The 24,291-nt window shown below is 40.9% G+C and overlaps 1 protein-coding gene across 12 annotated transcripts in view; it reads right to left on the bottom strand.

Annotated features, from left to right (window-relative positions):
• The window catches only part of RGS6 (regulator of G protein signaling 6), a 629,677-nt gene that overhangs the window by 189,476 nt on the left and 415,910 nt on the right, over positions 1-24,291 (bottom strand). For all 12 annotated transcript variants that reach the window (XR_003120528.1, XM_025392585.1, XM_025392577.1 and 9 more), the window contains one exon: positions 20,397-20,496. Coding sequence is in view for 11 of the 12 variants with exons in the window: in XM_025392577.1 (XP_025248362.1) it covers positions 20,397-20,496 (100 nt within the window). In the remaining variant the exon portion in view is untranslated. The remainder of the gene's footprint in view (positions 1-20,396; positions 20,497-24,291) is intronic.

Genomic DNA, 24,291 nt, shown 5'->3' with positions numbered 1-24,291 from the left:
TTACTATTCAAAGAAAATCTGAGGAAGTTTGACTGTGATCCTGAAAAGGGATTGGTAGGGTGGCTCTGAAGTACCCTTTCTGTGGACACCTTGCTCAGAAATCTTAAGCTTCTGGAAGATAAGATAGTTTGTATGTGAATTCCTGCAAAAGCCAATGAGCCTTAGACTTTGACTAATGTTGGGTTCTTCTTTCTTCCATATTTCCTTCTCTCTCCAATTCTCTATTTTTGCTCAGGGAATATTTATTTGCTAAACCTTACCCCTTATAGCTTTTAATTTTTCACTTTCTAAGAGAGGGATTGTATTCTAATGGCTATCTCTTGTGTTTGGCCTTGTCCCAAACATATCCATCCCCTATCTCAGGGCATTTACTCCCCGGGCCAGCCTTCCCAATCCCAACATTTCTAACCCACAGGTGAACCAATGGGCATTCCTTCTCCCTCTTCATCCCAGCAATACCTGTGAATTCACCTATGAGTCTGTCCTGATCTGAGCAGGGAAGATAATTTCCCTTACATATTGGCGGGGAAATTTCAAACTCAAAATCACAGATGATGTGGGGTGGGTGAGCATGTTATCTCAAGGCTTGGTAGTAGATAGATTGATACATGGCTTATAGAAGAAGATGTGAAAATTGTAGTTCCCAGTCATGGCCCTGGAGTCCCCTGTCACTCAGGCTCTGATGACTCCCAAATCCATACATATCTCTTACATAAAATGTTCTCCAGGACTTTGACTCCTCACTTCCAAGCTTCTCCTAAACAGTGCTATCCGAATTCCCCCTCAAAACCTAAATCTTAGCATTATCAAGACTGATCTTGTGTCTTCTCTCCCAAACCCATAACTTCCTCAAGTCCTTATATTGGGTACAGGAACCTCCTTTACCCAAAACAGGTTAGATCAATATAGGTTATTTTTAATTCAATGTATTTATTTAAATCTGTTAACATTTTTATTAGATATTTATTATTAATAAAGATGTAACCAGTGAAGTTAGATCAGACATATGAAAGCCAGAAAGACAAAGAAGAGAAACGTTTGATGAGAAAAGGTTTTGCTTTCAGCACAGATGATCCAAACAGGTGCTTTCAGTCCAGGCTCTGTATAGGTCCTGCAGGAATTCACCAGACAAATTTAATTTGTGAGATGGAAGGTCAAGAAATGCCTACCACCTCTTGTGTCACTGTTCCAACTGGTAGACATCGACACGTTAGGAAGGTTGTAAAGAAACACACCACAAAGCCTGCTTTCAAGGGACTCATGTGGACGAAATCACATCCCTTCAACTCTGATCTTTTTTGGGTCACTTGGTACAATGGTTCCCTTCTATGTGACCTGTGAATTCTGGAAAACTGTATATCTATTTTCTGCTCTGCTTATAACTATACCTCTCCCCTTATCTCGATCCTCATTACCCATAAATTCTTTTTCCAAATTCATATTCCCCAGGTCTACATTTTTTCCTTTATTTCAGTTTTGACCTTTTTGGCAAGTACATTCTTTTTCTAGAATGTTCTCTTTATGCTCTAAAACTTTCCATTTAGAGTTTCTTGTCCAGTGTCATTTGATCCACCATAAAGGTACACATCTGCATATGTCTATGTGTTTGTTGATTTATTGGTGTAGGTCATTAACCGTTGCTTCTCTTTTTGCCTTTGGCATGATCTGGATATGTTGGTGAAATTTTCTTTTTTTTTTAAAATTTTTTTTTTCTTTTTTTCTTTTTCTTTTTTTTTAATTATTATACTTTAAGTTCTAGGGTACATGTGCATAACGTGCAGGTTTGTTACATATGTATACTTGTGCCATGTTGGTGTGCTGCACCCATCAACTCATCAGCATCCATCAACTCGTCATTTACATCAGGTATAACTCCAAATGCAATCCTTCCCCCCTGCCCCCTCCCCATGATAGGCCCCGGTGTGTGATGTTCCCCTTCCCGAGTCCAAGTGATCTCATTGTTCCGTTCCCACCTATGAGTGAGAACATGCGGTGTTTGGTTTTCTGTTCTTGTGATAGTTTGCTAAGAATGATGGTTTCCAGCTGCATCCATGTCCCTACAAAGGACACAAACTCATCCTTTTTTATGGCTGCATAGTATTCCATGGTGTATATGTGCCACATTTTCTTAATCCAGTCTGTCACTGATGGACATTTGGGTTGATTCCAAGTCTTTGCTATTGTGAATAGTGCCGCAATAAACATACGTGTGCATGTGTCTTTATAGCAGCATGATTTATAATCCTTTGGGTATATATACCCAGTAATGGGATGGCTGGGTCATATGGTACATCTAGTTCTAGATCCTTGAGGAATCGCCATACTGTTTTCCATAATGGTTGAACTAGTTTACAATCCCACCAACAGTGTAAAAGTGTTCCTATTTCTCCACATCCTCTCCAGCACCTGTTGTTTCCTGACTTTTTAATGATTGCCATTCTAACTGGTGTGAGATGGTATCTCATGGTGATTTTGATTTGCATTTCTCTGATGGCCAGTGATGATGAGCATTTTTTCATGTCTATTGGCTGTATGAATGTCTTCTTTTGAGAAATGTCTGTTCATATCCTTTGCCCACTTTTTGATGGCGTTGTTTGTTTTTTTCTTGTAAATTTGTTTGAGTTCTTTGTAGGTTCTGGATATTAGCCCTTTGTCAGATGAGTAGATTGCAAAAATTTTATCCCATTCTGTAGGTTGCCTGTTCACTCTGATGGTAGTTTCTTTTGCTGTGCAGAAGCTCTTTAGTTTAATGAGATCCCATTTGTCAATTTTGGCTTTTGCTGCCGTTGCTTTTGGTGTTTTAGACATGAAGTCTTTGCCCATGCCTATGTCTTGAATGATACTACCTAGGTTTTCTTCTAGGGTTTTTATGGTATTAGGTCTAACATTTAAGTCTCTAATCCATCTTGAATTAATTTTCGTATAAGGAGTAAGGAAAGGATCCAGTTTCAGCTTTCTACTTATGGCTAGCCAATTTTCCCAGTACCATTTATTAAATAGGGAATCCTTTCCCCATTTCTTGTTTCTCTCAGGTTTGTCAAAGATCAGATGGCTGTAGATGTGTGGTATTATTTCTGAGGACTCTGTTCTGTTCCATTGGTCTATATCTCTGTTTTGGTACCAGTACCATGCTGTTTTGGTTACTGTAGCCTTGTAGTATAGTTTGAAGTCAGGTAGCGTGATGCCTCCAGCTTTGTTCTTTTGACTTAGGATTGTCTTGGCAATGCAGGCTCTTTTTTGGTTCCATATGAACTTTAAAGCAGTTTTTTCCAGTTCTGTGAAGAAACTCATTGGTAGCTTGATGGGGATGGCATTGAATCTATAAATAACCTTGGGCAGTATGGCCATTTTCACGATATTGAATCTTCCTATCCATGAGCATGGTATGTTCTTCCATTTGTTTGTGTCCTCTTTTATTTCACTGAGTAGTGGTTTGTAGTTCTCCTTGAAGAGGTCCTTCACATCCCTTGTAAGTTGGATTCCTAGGTATTTGATTCTCTTTGAAGCAATTGTGAATGGAAGTTCATTCATGATTTGGCTCTCTGTTTGTCTGTTACTGGTGTATAAGAATGCTTGTGATTTTTGCACATTAATTTTGTATCCTGAGACTTTGCTGAAGTTGCTTATCAGCTTAAGGAGATTTTGGGCTGAGACGATGGGGTTTTCTAAATATACAATCATGTCATCTGCAAAGAGGGACAATTTGACTTCTTCTTTTCCTAACTGAATACCCTTTATTTCTTTCTCTTGCCTGATTGCCCTAGCCAGAACTTCCAACACTATGTTGAATAGGAGTGGTGAGAGAGGGCATTCCTGTCTTGTGCCAGTTTTCAAAGGGAATGCTTCCAGTTTTTGCCCATTCAGTATGATATTGGCTGTGGGTTTGTCATAAATAGCTCTTATTATTTTGAGATACGTTCCATCAATACCGAATTTATTGAGAGTTTTTAGCATGAAGGGCTGTTGAATTTTGTCAAAGGCCTTTTCTGCATCTATTGAGATAATCATGCGGTTTTTGTCTTTGGTTCTGTTTATATGCTGGATTACGTTTATTGATTTGCATATGTTGAACCAGTCTTGCATCCCAGGAATGAAGCCCACTTGATCATGGCAGATAAGCTTTTTGATGTGCTGCTGGATTCGGTTTGCCAGTATTTTATTGAGGATTTCTGCATCGATGTTCATCAGGGATATTGGTCTAAAATTCTCTTTTTTTGTTGTGTCTCTGTCAGGCTTTGGTATCAGGATGATGTTGGCCTCATAAAATGAGTTAGGGAGAATTCCCTCTTTTTCTATTGATTGGAATAGTTTCAGAAGGAATGGTACCAGCTCCTCCTTGTACCTCTGGTAGAATTCAGCTGTGAATCTATCTGGTCCTGGACGTTTTTTGTTTGGTAGGCTATTAATTATTGCCTCAATTTCAGAGCCTGTTATTGGTCTATTCAGGGATTCAACTTCTTCCTGGTTTAGTCTTGGAAGAGTGTAAGTGTCCAGGAAATTATCCATTTCTTCTAGATTTTCTAGTTTATTTGCGTAGAGGTGTTTATAGTATTCTCTGATGGTAGTTTGTATTTCTGTGGGGTCGGTGGTGATATCCCCTTTATCATTTTTTATTGCATCTATTTGATTCTTCTCTCCCTTCTTCTTTATGAGTCTTGCTAGTGGTCTATCAATTTTGTTGATCTTTTCAAAAAACCAACTCCTGGATTCATTGATTTTTTGGAGGGTTTTTTGTATCTCTATCTCCTTCAGTTCTGCTCTGATCTTAGTTATTTCTTGCCTTCTGCCAGCTTTTGAATGTGTTTGCTCTTGCTTCTCTAGTTCTTTTAATTGTGATGTTAGGGTGTCAATTTTAGATCTTTCCAGCTTTCTCTTGTGGGCATTTAGTGCTATAAATTTCCCTCTACACACTGCTTTAAATGTGTCCCAGAGATTCTGGTATGTTGTATCTTTGTTCTCATTGGTTTCAAAGAACATCTGTATTTCTGCCTTCATTTCGTTATGTACCCAGTAGTCATTCAGGAGCAAGTTGTTCAGTTTCCATGTAGTTGAGCAATTTTGATTGAGTTTCTTAGTCCTGAGTTCTAGTTTGATTGCACTGTGGTCTGAGAGACAGTTTGTTATAATTTCTGTTCTTGTACATTTGCTGAGGAGTGCTTTACTTCCAATTATGTGGTCAATTTTGGAATAAGTGTGATGTGGTGCTGAGAAGAATGTATATTCTGTTGATTTGGGGTGGACAGTTCTGTAGATGTCTATTAGGTCCACTTGGTGCAGAGATGAGTTCAATTCCTGGATATCCTTGTTAACTTTCTGTCTCATTGATCTGTCTAATGTTGACAGTGGGGTGTTGAAGTCTCCCATTATTATTGTATGGGAGTCTAAGTCTCTTTGTAAGTCTCTAAGGACTTGCTTTATGAATCTGGGTGCTCCTGTATTGGGTGCATATATATTTAGGATAGTTAGCTCTTCCTGTCGAATTGATCCCTTTACCATTATGTAATGGCCTTCTTTGTCTCTTTTGATCTTTGATGGTTTAAAGTCTGTTTTATTGGAGACTAGGATTGTAACCCCTGCTTTTTTTGTTCTTCATTTGCTTGGTAGATCTTCCTCCATCCCTTTATTTTGAGCCTATGTGTGTCTCTGCATGTGAGATGGGTCTCCTGAATACAGCAGACTGATGGGTCTTGACTCTTTATCCAGTTTGCCAGTCTGTGTCTTTTAATTGGACCATTTAGTCCATTTACATTTAAAGTTAATATTGTTATGCATGAACTTGATCCTGTCATTATGATATTAACTGGTTATTTTGCTCGTTAGTTGATGCAGTTTCTTCCTAGCATCAATGGTCTTTACATTTTGGCATGTTTTTGCAATGGCTGGTACCAGTTGTTCCTTTCCATGTTTAGTGCTTCCTTCAGGATCTCTTGTAAGGCAGGCCTGGTGGTGACAAAATCTCTAAGCATTTGCTTATCTGTAAAGGATTTTATTTCTCCTTCACTTATGAAACTTAGTTTGGCTGGATATGAAATTCTGGGTTTAAAATTCTTTTCTTTAAGAATGTTGAATATTGGCCCCCATTCCCTTCTGGCTTGTAGAGTTTCTGCTGAGAGATCTGTTGTTAGTCTGATGGGCTTCCCTTTGTGGGTAACCCGACCTTTCTTTCTGGCTGCCCTTAACAGTTTTTCCTTCATTTCAACTTTGGTGAATCTGACAATTATGTGTCTTGGAGTTGCTCTTCTCGAGGAGTATCTTTGTAGTGTTCTCTGTATTTCCTGAATTTGAATGTTGGCCTGCCTTACTAGGTTGGGGAAGTTCTCCTGGATGATATCCTGAAGAGTGTTTTCCAATGTGGTTCCATCTTCCCCCCTCACTTTCAGGCACCCTAATCAGACGTAGATTTGGTCTTTTCACATAATCCCATACTTCTTGAAGGCTTTGTTCATTTCTTTTTCCTCTTTTTTCTTTAGACTTCTCTTCTCGCTTCATTTCATTCATTTGATCCTCAATTGCTGATACTCTTTCTTCCAGTTGATCGAGTCAGTTACTGAAGCTTGTGCATTTGTCACGTATTTCTCGTGTCATGGTTTTTATCTCTGTCAGTTCGTTTATGGCCTTCTCTGCATTGATTATTCTAGTTATCCATTCTTCCATTCTTTTTTCAAGATTTTTAGTTTCTTTGCACTGGGTACGTAATTCCTCCTTTAGCTTTGAGAAGTTTGATGGACTGAAGCCTTCTCTCAACTCGTCAAAGTCATTCTCCATCCAGCTTTGATCCGTTGCTGGCAATGAGTTGCGTTCCCTTGGAGGGGGAGATGCGCTCTTATTTTTTGAATTTCCAGCTTTTCTGCCCTGCTTTTTCCCCATCTTTGTGGTTTTATCTGCGTTTGGTCTTTGATGATGATGACGTACTGATGGGGTTTTGGTGTGGGTGTCCTTCCTGTTTGTTATTTTTCCTTCTAACAGTCAGGACCCTCAGCTGTAGGTCTGTTGGAGATTGCTTGAGGTCCACTCCAGATACCGTTTGCCTGGGTATCAGCAGCAGAGGCTGCAGAAGATAGAATATTGCTGAACAGTGAGTGTACCTGTCTGATTCTTGCTTTGGAAGCTTTGTCTCTGGGGTGTACCCCGCTGTGTGAGGTGTAGGGTGTCGGTCTGCCCCTAGTGGGGGATGTCTCCCAGTTAGGCTACTCAGGGGTCAGGGACCCACTTGAGCAGGTAGTCTGTCCGTTCTCAGATCTCAACCTCCATGTTGGGAGATCCACTGTTCTCTTCAAAGCTGTCAGACAGGGTCGTTTGCGTCTGCAGAGGTTTCTGCTGCTTTTTGTTTGTTTGTTTAGCTGTGCCCTGTCCCCAGAGGTGGAGTCTCCAGAGACAGGTAGGCCTCCTTGAGCTGCTGTGGGCTCCACCCAGTTCGAGCTTCCCAGCGGCTTTACCTACTTAAGCCTCAGCAATGGCGGGTGCCCCTCCCCCAGCCTCACTGCTGCCTTGCTGTTAGATCATAGACTGCTGTGCTAGCAATGAGGGAGGCTCCGTGGGCGTGGGACCCTCCCAGCCAGGAGTGGGATATAATCTCCTGGTGTGCCGTTTGCTAAGACCCTTGGTAAAGCACAGTATTTGGGTGGGAGTTACCCGATTTTCCAGGTGTTGTGTGTCTCAGTTCCCCTGGCTGGGAAAAGGGATTCCCTTCCCCCTTGTGCTTCCCAGGTGAGGCGATGCCTCACCCTGCTTCAGCTCTTGCTGGTTGGGCTGCAGCAGCTGACCAGCACGGATTGTCCCCGATTGTCCAGCACTCCCTAGGTGAGATGAACCCGGTACCTCAGTTGAAAATGCAGAAATCACCCGTCTTCTGTGTCGCTCGTGCTGGGAGCTGGAGACTGGAGCTGTTCCTATTCGGCCATCTTCGAAATTTTCAACTCAGTGTAGGAACTTGACAGCATAGAGATGGGCCTTCCAGCAAGATACTACTTTTTATCAACATTATTCTCTGACTTTCACCGTGTTGCTGAGAAAGTGGTGACAAGCAGCTTCCCAGAGCTTCTGAGAGTAACAGAGTCTTAGATGCACTGGGACATGCTCATCATCTTTGGAAAGAAGCTTTCACCAGCAGACTGTCATCATCATGCCATTGGTCTCCATCTTCTTGCCTTCTTCTATTGAAATCACTTGCTGATTATTCAGCAAAGTCACATGTAGGTATGGACAGTGTGTTATGTAGCAGTGCAAGAAATAAAGACACTGCTGATTAACCAGCCTTATAATGTCCATTATTCTTTCACCTTTACTTTCAATTTTTATTAAAGAACTGGGGTCTAATACAGAAGAGAAAAAGTTATTCCCCCAGCGGTTGCTCTTGAAATGGAAGCTCTGGTGTTGGAGTATCTGCTGGTATCTGCTGGTTTGTGATGGGAAGCTGGCTATTTCTCAAATAGCTAGAAAGTCTGATGGAGGTTGCTGAGCTGGTGGAAAGGCTGAAGTGTGGGCTGATTACTGTCCCATGTAGATACAGCCTCTCTTTCCACAGTAACAGGGTGGCCATGTATTAATGTGCTTCCACTTTAGGTTTGGTACCCATGGGTCTCGGTGACCTGGCATTTTTCTCTATGTAGTTCTCTACTCCAGTGCCAGCAACTAGAGATAAGCATGAGATTTGTCTTCTGTCCTGGGGCTTGACTGGCCTTAGGAACCACCTCAACACCAGTCTGAGCTGTGCTGGCCAATTGCAGGACCTGATATTGCTAAACAATAGACACTGAGCTAGTGATTGGTCTGCACAGTAGTTAAGTAGGTGAGAGTGTTGGCAAAACACATTCTAACTAGATAGAAAAGTCTGCTGATGCTACCAGTTTCTGAGCCCATTGAGAACTCCATCATATAAATAGAGGGTTTTGTTGTTGTTGTTGTTGTTGTTGTTGTTTTAGCTTTGTCCACTGACAAGTGATGGTTAGGTTATTTCAGGGCTATTGTCAGTTACCACTCATCCATTTGTTTTTAAGATCCTTGAGTTTTGTTGCTATTGTCTCCTGTGTTGGGAGACTGTTCTCCATGAGTCTTTCACACATCTGCTCATCTTGAGAGTGAGGCACTAACTGCCATTTGTACTGGACTCATCTTTTCAAGATTTTTAAGGATGTTTATTTCCTATGGTAGATCACTGTAATACAGGCCTCCAACTTTTTTAGATTATGCTTTTAAAATAAAAGTCTTTTACTATAATTTTTGTGGGGTTTCAGAAGAGAAAAAGTTAAATGAATGTATTCAATCCATGGTATTAAGGTGTATCCATTTTGGATGAGTTACCTTGTGCTCTATTTCGAGTCAGCAGGTTATGTCAATCATACCTTCTACTTTTTCCTCTGATGTCTTGAACCCTACTGCTACCGTCCTTACACAGGTGGCCCAGAGAAACAGATCCTGCTATTTATTAGCTGTGTGGCCTTGGAAAAGTTACTCTTGAATTAGCAGTTTCCTCCATTACATAGTAGAGATAATAACAGTTTGTATCTCACGGGGTTTTTATAAGGATGTAATGATGTGTGGCTGTATAGCCATGGTTTCAGTTGATACTGTGGTTTTTGTTAATATGGCTTTCCTTATTTCCCACATACATTCCCTTATCTAGACTCCATAACTAGTCTCCATACTCCTCATTTCTTCCTGCTTAAAATTCCATCTACTTCATGGATGTGATTTCTCTTATATTTAAAACCGCTGATGGCAGCCCATCTGAACAGGGTAGATGGGTTACCTTTGAGATAAAAGTAGCCCCACCTTTGAGACAAAGTCTACAAGTCAGTGTTCCTTTATAATCTGTTATTAGGTGTAATTCTTGTATCTTTTTCACTCCTGTGGCTGTTCTGGCAACATGCTCCTCTTCTCAAACACATACACACATAAATGTGTTTTAAACTCCAACCACCCAAGCAAGCTTATGTTTCCTGAAACCTGGCATATTTTTCACGTATTCAGGCCTATGAAAATTCTATTTTCTCTACATGGAATGACTTCCCATGGGTTTATACTTATGTTTAAAGCCCAGTTCTAAATTACTGTCTATGGTGGATTGTTATGGTAATGCCCTCCAATGAATCATGTCTCCCAATGTCAACATGATGTTGCCACTCCTACACCAGGAGGTGGACTTGGTTTCTCCATCCTCTTCAATCCAGACTTTGCCTTGTGATTTGCCTTGAAGAACAAGACATGGTGGACTTGACATTGTACGAGTTCTGGAGCCTAGGCCCTATGAGGTCTAGAAGTTTTTATCTTCTCCTGCTTGGAACCCTAACACCAAGAGGCTGTGAAGAAGCCCAATCTAACCTACTGGCAGATACAAGGTGACACAGAGAAGAACTGAGACCCCAGTTAAGAGTTAGCACCAAAGCCAAACAAATGAGTGAGGCCACTGTAGACCCTCCAGCCTCAATTAAGCCATCAGATGACTATGGCCTCATGGCTGAGACCAGCAGAACTGCCCAGATTGCCAGTTCATGGAATCATAATCATAAGAAACCAAAAATCACTGTAGTTGTAAGCAATTATAGTTTGTGGTGGTTTGTTATGCAGCAATAGATAACTGATATACCTTCTCAGAGAAATATTCTAGACATATCCAATAAAAATTCATGATTCTCTCTCCTGGACTCAAACGGCACTTTGTCCATTCTTCTATTATGGCATACAGCTCATATAACCATTGGTCTGCCTGTGTCTGTTTCTCTCACTAGATTAATAGCTTTTTAAGAGCAGGGTTCAAGTCTTTGTTCATCTTTATATCATCTTTGACTACTCTAGAGCCTGGCACACAGAAACAGCAGGCATTTATTACTCAAGTCATAAACTCACCATCTCCTGCAACCCTTTCACTTGCCCTCTTGGACTCATGATGAATCATAAGTAAAATCAGTTAACATTCCTTTCATCTTCTATTTCTTCCCAGTGGCCCTGCTTCCTTGCAGCCCTCTTAGGTGGTGGCTATTTTCCCTCCCACACTTTATATACCATGGGGTTTACAGGTAGAGAAGTGACTGTCATGATTCTAATGGCTACTTTCAGACTACCTTCATCCCCTCCCTCTTCTCTAAAACACACTCAGCTTTCACTTCCATACCATCTGATTAAACCACCTGTACCTCTTATTGTGAAAGTCATCTACTGATCCCTGGTCCTTTGCTTCTCATTCCATAAAGATTTTAACTCATAACCACCTTCTCTAATGCTCCCCAAGTAGTGATTTCAATATTCACACAGTTCAGTCTTCCAGTATCATGGCCTCTTAGTTTCTTAACCTCCTCTCCTCCAATAATCTTATCCTCTATCCCATTTTAATCCCTTGTTCCTACAGTTATACCTTACATTTTTGTCCCTGCCAATAATCACAATCTTTCCAGAATCTCAATTTCAAACATGCCACTGTCCATCACCACCTCCTATATTTTCAACTCTTTTACTCTTGCCTCTAAAAATTCCAAAATTCCTTTGCCACTTGACTTACAATTTATTGCAATAACTACTCTTCATGGTTCCTCATCCATCTCATGTTGTTTTCATCCTTATTCAATTAAATGTAATGGCCAATCATTTTAGTCACTCTTCCTCTATCTTTATCTATTATACCCTCAAACTTGCTATAACATCAACTAAGTCCACTTTCTACCTGAGGCATGCCCAAATCCACAGAGCTAAATGTGGATGGGGAAATAATTGTCTGTCTTTAAATTAAAAAATATTAATCATCCTAAGAAGGTCACTGTATTAGTACATTCTCACACTGCTATAAAGAACTGCCCAAGACTGGGTAATTTATTTTAAAAAAGAGATTTGATTGACTCACAGTTCCAAATGGCTAGGGAGACCTCAGGAAACTTACAATCGTGGCGAAAAGGGAAGCAGGTATGTCTTACATGGCAGCAGGCAAAGAGAGTGTGTGAAGAACGAACTGTCAAACACTTACAAAAACCACCAGATCTCGTGAGGGCTTGCACACTATCATGAGAACAGCATGGAAGAAACCACCACCATGATCCAATCACCTCTCACTAAGTGTCTCCCTCAACATGTGGGGATTATGGGGATTACAATCTGAGATGAGATCTGAGTGAGGCGACAGAGCCGAACCATATCAATCACAATCAAAGTTCTATTTCCCTAGTCCAGTCAATCTCTACTCTCCTAGTTGACTGATTTATAATTTATGATCTCTCCTCAAACTTTCAAAGTCTCTGCCACTTCTGCTTTCCAGATTACTAGGAACATAGAGGCAATGAGAAGTTCTATAAGCTTCCACCACCTCCCATCACATCTGCCCACTTATTTATACCTCTGTGCATCTATTGTGCCTTTCTTCTTTCTGTGAATAAATTGCATGTGTTTCTAGCTGCAACTACTCACCTATATGCATGTTAGATTCAATCCTCTCTTATCTAGTCATTGATATCACTCCTTGAAGTTTTTCCATTCTCCTGCATCATTTCCCCCTCTCTACTAAGTCATTTCTATAATACAAACATATTACCTTTTTATTAAATTAAAAATCTATCTGTTCTGACCTAATGTACCCCTCTAGATATGACTGCATTTCCTCATTTTACAAGGGAAACTCCTTCCAAGATTAACTGTCTTAGCATCTTGAATCACTCTCCTCATACTCAGATTGGAACACACTCCCATAAGGATTTTTGCTCCCAATGTTTCACAGAATGTGCACTTACCAAGGTCAGCAATGAATTCAGTGTTGCTAAATGTAATGATAAACTCTCAGCCCTTAGCTTATCAGCATAGATATAGTAGGTCACTCCATTCTTCCTTAAAACACTTTCTAGAAAAGTTGGTGTCTAAGAAATTATATCCTCTTGATTTTTCCCCCTTGTCTCCAGCCACTTGTTCTCAATTTTTTTGCTGTTTTCTTCTCTCCCTCACATCTATAGATTGGAGTACCCCATGTTTTAGGAATTGGACTGTGTGTTCTATCTACACTCACTCCCTTGATGACCTTATTATTCCCATGACTCTAAATACTGTCTACATGCTGATGGCTTATGAACCCAGCTCAGACACTCCCTTAAAATGCAAATCCACATACTCAAATACCTACTTGTCATCTCCAACTGAATGTCTAATAGGTCGCTATAACTTGACCTGTCTAAAATTTATCTTTTGATTTCTTACCCTTCAGCTAACAACTTCCCCCACCCTGACCCCTGGTACCCCTATCATAGTATTCCCCATTGAAATTAATAGCAACTCCTTTTTTTTTCCAGTTGCTGAAGCCAAAAAGTGTGGATTATGGCTAATTCCTATTTTTCCTCTCACATTCTGTATCTGATCCATCCCTTAATACTGTCTATTCTACTGTATTAGTCTGTTCTCACACTGCTAATAAAGACATACTCGAGACTGGTAAATAAATAAAAGAGGTTTAATTGACTGACATTTCAGTGTGGCTAGGAAGGCCTCAGGAAACTTCCTGGCAGAAAGGAAAGCAAACACATCCTTCTTCACATGGCAGTAGCAAGAAGAAGTGAGGAGTAAGGTGGGGGAAAAGCCCCTTATAAAACTATCAGATCTCATGAGAACTCACTCTCCATCATGAGAACAGCATGGAGGTAACCAACCCATGATTCAATTACCTCCCACTGGGTTCCTCTCAAGACACATGGGGACTATGGGAATCACAATTCAAGACGAGATTTGGGTGGGGACATGTCCAAACCATATCATTCCATCTCTGGCCCCTCCCAAATCTCAGGTCCTCACATTTCAAAATACAATCATGCCTTCCCAACAGTCCCTCAAAGTCTTAACTCATTCCAGCATTAACCCAAAAGTCCAAGTCCAAAATCTCATCTGAGACAAAGCAAGTCCATTCCGCCTATGAGCCTGTAAAATCAAAAGCAAGCTAGTTACTTCCTATATGCAATGTGGGTACAGGCATTGGGTAAATATACCTGTTCCAGATGGGAGAAATTGGCCAAAACAAAGGGGCTACAGGCCCCCATGAAAGTCTGAAATCCAATAGGTCACTAATTAAATCTTAAAGTTATGAAATAATCTCCTTTTACTTCATGTCTCACATCCATGTTATGCTGATGCAAGACATGGGCTCCCACTATCTTAGGCAGCTCTGCTCCTGTAGCTTTGCAGGGTACAGCCCCATTCCTGGCTGCTTTCACAGCTGGTGCTGAGTGTCTGCAGTTTTTCCAGTTGCACAGTGCAAGCTGTGGGTGGACCTACCATTCTGGGATCTGGAAGACAGTGACCCTCTTCTTATAGCTCCTCTAGGCAGTTCCCCAATAGGGACTCTGTGTGGGGGCTCCAACCCCACATTTCCCTTCTGCACTGCCTTAACAGAGGTTCTCCATGAGGGCTCCACCCCTGCAGCACACCTCTGTCTGGACACCCAGGTGTTTCTATACATCCTCTAAAATCTAGGTAGAGGTTTCCAAACCTCAGTTCTTGTTTTCTGCACACCCACAAGACAAACACCATATGGAAGCTGCCAAGGCTGGAGGCTTGCACCCTCTGAAGCCATGGCCTGAGCTGTACCTTGACCCCTTTTAACTACAGCTGGAGCAGCTGGGACACAGAGCACTAAGTCCCTAGGCTGCACACAGAGTGGGGCCCTGGACCTAAGAGGAAAAATATCATTTTTTCCTCTTAGGCCTCTGGGTCTGTGATGGGAGGGGCTGCCTTGAAGGTCTGGGACATGCCCTGTAGACATTTTCCCCACTGTCTTGGCATTTAACATTTGGTTCCTCCTTACTTATGCAAATTTCTGCAGCCAGCTTGAATTTCTCCCCAGAAAATGGGTTTTTCTTTTCTACTGGTTCGTCAGGCTGCAAATTTTCCAAACTTTTATGCTCTCTTGTGTCCAGAGGTGTCAAATGTCACCTCTTGAACACTTTGCACTTAGAAATTTTTTTCTGCCAGATACTCTAAATCATCTCTCTCAAGTTCAAAGTTTCACAAATCTCTAGGGCAGGGCCAAAATGCCACCAGACTCTTTGCTACAGCATAACGAGAGTTACCTTTGCTCCAGTTCCTAACAAGTTTCTCATCTCCATCTGAGACTACCTCAGCCTGGAGTTTATTGTCCATATCACTATCAGTATTTTGATCAAAGCCATTCAACAAGTCTCTAGAAAGTTCTAAACTTTCCCACATCTTCCTGTCTTCTGGGCCTTCCAAGTCTCTAGGAAGTTTCAAACTTTCCCACATTTTCTTGTCTTCTTCTGAGCCCTTCAAACTGTTCCTATCTCTGCCTGTCACCCAGTGCCAAAGTCGCTTTCACAGTTTCTTTCTTTTCTTTTTTTTCTGAGACAGGGTCTCACAGACTAGAACGCAGTGGTGCAATCTCAGCTCACCACAACCTCTGCTGCCTGGGCTCAAGTGATTCTCCTGCCTCAGCCTCCCAAGTAGCTGGGATTACAGGTGTGTGCCACTACCACCCAGCTAATTTTTGCACTTTTAGTAGAGATGGGGTTTCACCATGTTGACCAGACTGGTCTTGAACTCCTGACCTCAAATGATCCACCTGCCATGGCCTCCCAAAGTGCTGGGATTACAGACATGAGCCACTGCACCTGGCCACTTCCACATTTTCAAGTATCTTAACAGCAGTGCCCCACTACCTGGTACCAACGTACTGTATGAGTCCATTCTCATGCTGCTAATAAAGACATACACAAGACTGGGTAATTTATAAAGGACAGATGTTTAATTGACTCACTGTTCAGCATGGCTAGGGACGCCTCAGGAAACTTACAATCATGGCGGAAAGTGAAGCAAATACATCTTCTTCGCATGGAAGCAGCAAGGAGAAGTGCAGAGCAAAGACAGGGGAAAGCGCCTTATGATATCACCAGATCTCATTAGAACTCACTCACTATCATGAGAATAGCATAGAGGTAATTGCCCCCATGATTCAATTACCTCCCACCAGGTCCCTTCCAGGATATGTGGGGATTCTAGGAACTGTTATACAATTCAAGAAGAGATTTAGGTGGGGACTCAGCCAAACCATATCATCTACCTTCAGACTTGAATCCGAATCTGACTACTTCACACATCTACAGTGCCGATAGCTTAGTGTATTAGGCCATTTTCACACTGTCATAAAGAACTTTCTGAGACTGGGTAATTTATAAAGGAAAGAAACTTAATTGACTCACAGTCAATTACATGGCTGGCGAGGCCTCAGGAAACTTACAATCCTGGCAGAAGGTAAAGGGGAAACAAAGCATGTCTTACATGGCGGCAGGACAGAAAGAGAGCAAGGAGAAGTGCCACACTTTTAAACCATCAGATCTTGTGAGAACTCACTCACTATCATGAGAACAGCCGGGGTGAACCTCCCCCATGATCTAATCACCTACCACCAGGTCCCTCCCTTGCCATGTGGGGATTATAATTTGAGATGCGATTTGGGTAGGGACCCAGAGCGTAACTATATCATCTAGTCCGAGTCACCATTTTAATAATAGCCTCCTATCTGGCACCTAAATTGTCAATCCCCCAGGGGATTCTGAATATAATAGAGTGATCTCATTGAAAGGTAAGTCAGAGCAGGTCAGGCCATGTGCAAAATCCTGCAGTGATAAGAGGCTAAGTGATCTAGCTCACCATTCTCATGTGGCTTCATCCCCACTCTCCTTATTTTTTTGACTCTACTTTAGCTGCCTTGGCTCCTCCTCACAGATCCTCAATGCTCCATGAACCTGCCTTGGGCACCGAGCTCTGGCTGTCTGGAATGCTCGTTACCTCAATATACATATGATTCAATCCCTCATCTCCTTTCCATATTTACTCAAATGTCATCTTCTCAAAGAGCTCTTTCTTGAGCACCTATTCCAAAATTGCAACACTCTAACACTTCCCATCCTTTTGTGTATTTTATTTTTCTTCTTGGCCTTTATCACTACCTAAAATTCTGTAAGTTTTCCTTACTTATTTCTTCCTCTACTAGAATATAAATTCCATGAGGGTAGAACTTTTTATCTGTTTCATTTACTTCTGAATCTCAAGTCCTTAACAATGCTTAGAAAACAGTGTACACTCAATAAATATCTAAATGAATAAACAAAAAAATGAAAGACCAAGCATATTGTAAAAAGAACTAGAGCACTTTGGGAGGCCGAGGCAGGCAGATCACCTGAGGTCAGAAGTTCAAGACCAGCCTGGGCAATGTGGTGAAACCCCATCTCTACTAAAAATACAAAAAATTAGCCGGGTGTCGTGGCAGGCACTCATAATCCCAGCTGCTCAGGAGACTGAGGCAGGAGAATCACTTGAACCAAGGAGGTGGAGGTTGCAGTGAGATCACGCCATTGCACTCCAGCCTGGGTGACAAGAGTGAGATTCTGTCTAAAAAAAAAAAAAAAGAAAAAAAAAAAAGAACCAGAGGAAATTTTAGAAATAAAAAATAATTGAAATTACATACTTAAAAACCTGGATTAAAGGGACAATTATTTTTCAAAGAAAAGCAAAATATCAACAAAAAAGAGATACTTCAAGGCTCATTTATGAGGCTAGCATAAACTTGATACCCAAACCAGCAACAATGGTAAGAAAAACAACAGATCAGTGTGGCCTGTGAAATAGAAAAGTCTTAAACAACATTATTGAACAAAATCCAGGAATGTGAAAAATCATATAGTAAAATCACCTGTAGTCTATATTATACTATATATTATACATGAATAATATATATAGTGAAATTCTATTTACATAATTTTTAAAATTAGAAAACACTAACAATACAAGTATCCTTCATTACCCAAATCTATTTGAGCTCTATTTTGGACTGAATGTGTATCCTCCAAATTCATATGTTGAAATCTAATCCCCAAAGTGATGGCATTAGGGGGTCTTTGGGGAGTTTATGAAGGAGGGCCTCTCACGAATGGAATTATTACCCTTTACAGAGAGGCCGGAGAGCTATTTAGCTTACTTTTTTTTTGAGACGGAGTCTCACTCTGTCACTCATGCTGGAGTGCAGTGGCGTGACCTCTGCTCACTGCAACCTCCGCAGTTCAAGTGATTCTCCTGCCTCAGCCTCCCGAGTAGCTGGGACTACAGGCACATGCCACCACACCCAGCTACTTTTTTTTTGTATTTTTAGTAGAGATGGGGTTTTGCCATGTGGGCCAGGCTGCTCTCAAATGCCTGACCTCAGGTGATCCACCCGCCTCAGCCCCCCAAAGTGCTGGGATTACATGCGTGAGTCACAGTGCCCGGCCCCCTATCTAGCTTTCTCTCCACCAAATGAGGATACAACAAGAAGTCAGCAGTCTACAACCTGGAATGGGCTCTTACCAGAACCCATGATGGTATCCGATCTCAGACTTCCAGACTCCAGAACTGTGAGACACAAATTTCTGTTCTTTATAAGCCACCCAATGTAGGGTGCTTTGTTCTAGCAGCCTGAGCTGAGTAAGACAGTGCCTGAGTTCAAACAGTAACAATCTCGATAATGAGTTGGGATACTTACTTCAACTGGGTCTATTTATTTTTTAAGCTAATATTCAGTAATATTGACTCTGTGTGTGTGTGTGTGTGTGTGTGTGTGTGTACGTGCTGTTCCATGAATTTTGTTGTTGTTTTTGTTGAGACAGAGTCTTGCTCTTGTCGCCCAGGCTAGAGTGCAGTGGCGTGATCTCGGCTCACTGTAACCTCTACCTCCCAGGTTCAAGTGATTCTCCTGCCTCAGCCTCCCAAGTAGCTGGGACTACAGGTGCGCACCACTACACCTGGCTAATTTTTGTATTTTTTAGTAAAGATGGGGTTTTTCCACGTTGGTCAAGGTGGTCTCAATCTCCCGACCTCAGGTGATCTCCCTGCCTCAGCCTCCTAAAGTGCTGGGATTACAGGCATGAGCCATCATACCGGGCCTGTTCCATGAATTTTGGCCTACATATAGAGTCGTGTTACCATCACGACAATCAGTATACAGAACTGTTCATCTGTTCATCATCATCATCTCATAAAACTCCCTCCTGCTGTCCTTTGTAGTCACACTCGCTCTGCAACTGCCAGTTGCTGGAAATCACTGATCTAATCTCTATCACTATGGTTTTGTGATGTATAGAATGTTGTATACATGAAACCACAAAGCATGTAACCTTTGAGACTGGCTTCTTTCACCCAGAAAAATGACCTAGAGATTAAACCAAGTTGCTGCCAGTATCAATAGTTCCCTGGTTTTTGTTGCTCAGTATGGAGAGACTACAGTTTGTTTATCCATTTACCCATTCATTGAAGGACATTTGGGTTGTTTCCAGTCTTTGGAGATTATGAATAAAGTTGCTATATTCTTCAGTATACTTCAAAAAAAGTTGCTATAAACACTTACATAGAAGTTTTTGTATAAACACAAGTTTTCATTTTCTTGGGTGAATACCCAGGAGTGGGATTGCTGGCTCATATGGTAAGCATTGTTTAACTGTGTAAGAAACTGCCGAACTAGTTCCCAAAGTAGCTGCACAATTTTCCATTCCTATGACCAATACGTGAGAGTTCCAGTTGCTTCACATCCTCACCACCACTTGGTACTGTCAATATTTTTATTTTTAGCCATTCTAAAAGGTATATAGTGAAAATTAAGTCCTTTGGTTCCTGAATTTTGAAAAGCATATAGGCAGATTAAGAGAATCATCTAAAATGTTATCTTAATTTATTTGGTTACTTGTTTGGATAGCACAAAATACATACCTAGGTAGTGAAACTACAAAGAAAAACAATGAATTGATTAGTATATGAGCAGATAGTGTTGAAGGAAGTGGATGCAATACAGTAGGTACCCAAGGAGGCTCTAAGATATTGATAATATGTTCTTTAAAAGGCAGGATGGTAGGTACATGTAATGTGTTTTATTATTTTTGAACTACCCATGTGTTTTAATATATTTCACAATAAAGCATTGCAAAAGAAAGATGAGCACACAAAACACAATACAAGGAATGAAGAAAAATATTTTAAAACCTCTTTCAGGAGTTCAAGTACAGTGAGTTAAAAAACTGAAAATACAAGCATTTTGTAGAATTTGAATACAACACTGTCTTAAAAACCTGTTTAAACTTAATTTCTTTAATATTTCTGTGCTTGTGTATATCCCACAGGCAAAGTTGCTGATGGGCTACTTTATTAATGGGTTTATTTACTCCCAGAGGCCTCAATCTACATGCACTTGAAGGGCTGGTCATGGTAAGGTCATTCTTAATGATAGGCAACAAGTAGCTTCTTCCTAGAAACCAAGACTAGGATGGGACCTGAGTCAAGAAACACACTGAATGTTTCATCTTTACTATTCACAGATTTTCAGACACCCCTCAGGCTGCCATCTAGACTTATGACTCTTTGGTAGTTCTGATTGTTACCAACACTTTGCAGGAGGGTGTTACCTGTGACGACACTGGGGATTTTGGAGAGAAAGCTCTTGACTGTTCTGATGGGCACGCCCCCTGTCTTGTCATCTTGCATCTTTGTAATGATGTCTTCAATCTGAAAGAGGTTAAAAAAGTGTTATTTTCTCCCATAATGTAGTCATAAATGGTACCTTTTTAAGCAGCCCAAATGTGTAAACATGGGTGTCAACAATAGATATCAGAAAAAGTTACCATCTAGTCAGTCAATAAATACAGCATCTGTATCTGCTGTCTACCAACTGCTGGGTAGAGGGAGGTCCAAAGGTTATACATAGAGCATAAGTCATATTCTGGAACAAGCTCCCAGTTCAACAAGGTATGGAAGAAGAAATACATTAGGATTCTTGATGGGATCCAACATGTAATTTAATAGGTATGTGATCACAGTCTCCTTCTTTTCCAAATTTGGTTTACATATAGATTGAAACATATGAAATTTCTATATTCAACCCCCACCCCTTCCACAAAGGCAATTTCTTATGGTTCAATCTAATATGTTAACATAGGTTAACATGCTGCTATTGGGAATTGCAGGGAGGGCTACCTTTGGGACTAGAGAAGGATATATCTAAAGTCACATGAGAGAAAAATAACACATGGAAAGCTCTGGTCTGAAGAAGCTGGAAAACAGGTCTCAGTGGTCACGAGTGGTGGTATGTGGATAGCTATTTGAACCTGGACTAAGGTGGTCAAGGACAGGATCTTCTTCTTTTGGTAAGACCATGCTATCAGGAGAAAAGATCATAGTGGGCTGTGACATCTTACTGGTGAAAACCGAACAGAGAATGGGGATGGACTGATGAGGGTATAGGTGCCTAAATTGGGAAACCAATTTGTAGCTAATAATTTATGAGCCAGAATAATTTCCTGAGCAGAAATCTTAAGAATAGGATGCAGAAAAAATTCTGTAATGAGGATACATCTTTTTGTTTGGAGAAGGGAGAGCAACTGAAGGATAGAAAATAATGTTTAGTATTATTGCGTTTTATTTTCCTAACCAATAGAAATATCTTTGAAACACCAGGATGGAGTCTCTGAGTGAGTTCATAGAGGCTCATAACATAAGGCTAGAAGTCTTACAGCTCATTTATTCTAACATACTACTATTGCAACTTGATTATAAGTGATTTTCTTGAAGACACATGACTAATAACTTGCTGATAACTTGTTAGAGGCAAAGTTAGGGCATGGCATAACAACATCATCATCATCATAAACAGCCACAATATATTAAAATTTATTATGTGCTAGGTAGTATTCTAAGTATTATACACACATTATCCTGTTTAGTCCTCATAATTACTTGATGAAATAGATTCTACTATTATCATCATTTTTTGACATAAAGAAACAAAGATTTAGTGAGGTGCATCAATCAGGGTAGGGTGGATTAACTTATGGCAGCAAATAACCCCCCAAATGTCAGTGGCATAGCACAAAGGTTATTTCTTTCTCATGCTACATGTCTAGTGCAGGTCAACAGGGGAACTCTGCTCATTGGAGTTACGTCACCTTGCATGTTGCTGGTCAATGTGCCAGGGGGGACAAAAGAGAATTCTGGAGAGTCTCTCACTGAGTATTAAACAGTATAATCCAGAAGTTAGATAGAACATGTTTGCTCAAAATCCTTGGCCAGAACTGGTCACATAGCACCACCCAGTCACAAAGGAGCCAGGGATTCAATCCTCTGGATGCCAGGAGGAAAGGGGAACTGAAGATCTATGATCAACATCAGTGAAAACTGCAGAAGTTAAGCAACCTTTGCAAACTGCGCAGGGTCACACAGCTACCCAGGTGTGCAGCCAAGTTTGAATCCAGCCATAGATCCCAGAATGGTATCTAACCCCTGAGCCATTCTGCCTCCCAATAAGATTCCCAGAAAATCAGCCAAACAAGGATGCCATTCTCACTGGATTCTTCTGGGTTTCTCTAAGAAGTACTGAGAGTGAGAAAGAATCCTAAGCTCCCAGCCCTTCAGGAGGTAGATGAGTGTTAATCTAGAAAAGAGAGTCATTCTCTGAAGACCTGCATTCTGTTAGATGAAAACTGAAGAGGGAGTTTTATTCTAATTCATGTTAATAATCTCACTTACTGCTGGCCTTTGTCTCCTAAACTCAACCCAACAATTTAGAGCAATTTGAGTATTACTTATTGATAGCCAAGGAGAGCTAGAAAAATGGTCACATTTTCAAGGTAATTTATGCTTTTGATCTAGCATATTATTTGAAACCAGAAGTATCAGTTACATTGATGGTTTCTATGAAAATGGCCAGAAAATCATTGAGAATTGGAAGGAAACCAACAACTCAATTCGGGTAGACCCCTGAGTGGACATTAGATAGTAATGACTTATGCCTCTGCTGCTGCAGGCTGCATTTGAAGGACTGGCTCTGTGACTTCTTTTTCCTCCATTCAGTTTAGTTATTTCACCACAGGACTGAATCTTAGAAGGCTCATTTACTAAGGAGGTCCTATCTTCTTATGTTGGCCCACAATGTACTAAGAGGTATATCACTCATCAGGGGTTACAGCTAGATCAAAAAAAACAGTCCCCTCAACTAACAGAAAGGAGACTACACTCCAGCAATAGTCTGCAACATCACAGATGTGGAAGAAGGAATTATCGCCCCCCAATTCCTGGCTCCCCCGTGGTATTAATATACACCTGAATCCTTGCCTTGGCCTTATGGTGAGCAGTGTCTACCTTTTCCCTTTCAGGTTTGGCCACATGATTTGCCTGGCTACTGGGGTGTTATTCAGTGTGATATGAACAGGGACTTGCCGTGTACCTGCATGGCTGCAGTTACTTTCTTCTCTTGCCCTCTTACCACGAGAAGAACACACCTCAGATAGTTGTTATTCCAAGGAAGATGAGAGACATCTGGAGCAAATGGTACTGAACTCATTGCTAGATCAGCCAAACCTCAGCTGGCCCTTAGACTCATGAGCAAGAAATAAATGTTTATTTTTGTATATCACTAAGTTTGAAGTGGTTTGCCTTACAGAAAAATTATGATACAACAAGGCTCTGAAAAAAATGCATTTAGTAGAAATTTCTGAAGCCACAAAAAATACTTGACAATCAGAGTTAGTGAATCTTAGAATTGGGGTATCTCTGAATCACCCTCTGTAAGAATGCAGACATTCAATTTATCTATTGATGTATCTCTCCACCATCTATTTAAAAACTCCTAGAGACTATATATACTATTTCTGGCAGTCCGTTCCTTTGTTGTGTCAGACAAATTTTTGACATTGTTGTATTTGATTCTTGTGCACAGTCCACTACAATATCAGATAATACTCTCTGAAATTCCTTGTCATGGTTTCTGGAGAATTCCCAAGAGTACAGACCCAGTGAAAATTACAAGTGGGCTCTCAGGAACTGATAAAAGTAATTACAAGTATTTTTGGAACATCTATTTTATGATCAATACTGCCCTAAGTATTTTAAATAAATTATTTAATTGATTCCCCAGTCATAAAAGTTATTTAATAAAGACATTGAAATTGAGGCTCAGAAAGGTTAAGCAATTTATCCAAGGTCAAACAGCTAGTAAGTGGCAAGGCCAGGATTCCTACTCACCTCTTCCTGACTCCAATGTACAGCCATTTATCAAATCTAAAATTCATCTTCTATTTCTCAGACATTTAGAAAAACTTGGTTACAACCCTTCTCTGAGTAGAGTGAGTATTAGGTTCAGCAATGGGACAGCTCCTGGAAGGTAATGTTCAGAGGCACGAACCCAGTGAGTGGCCCAGAGCCTGGCTGATCCTAGGAAACTTACTTCTGGCAGTGCCATATGCCAAAGTTAGTGCTTTGTTTGCTGTGGATCCCAGGGTGAGTTCCAGCGGAGCCTGGAGTTGGTCC

This window comes from Theropithecus gelada, chromosome 7b (genome assembly GCF_003255815.1).
Source record: "Theropithecus gelada isolate Dixy chromosome 7b, Tgel_1.0, whole genome shotgun sequence".
Lineage (NCBI taxonomy): Eukaryota > Metazoa > Chordata > Mammalia > Primates > Cercopithecidae > Theropithecus > Theropithecus gelada.
This window is presented reverse-complemented; position numbering and strand designations above follow the sequence as displayed.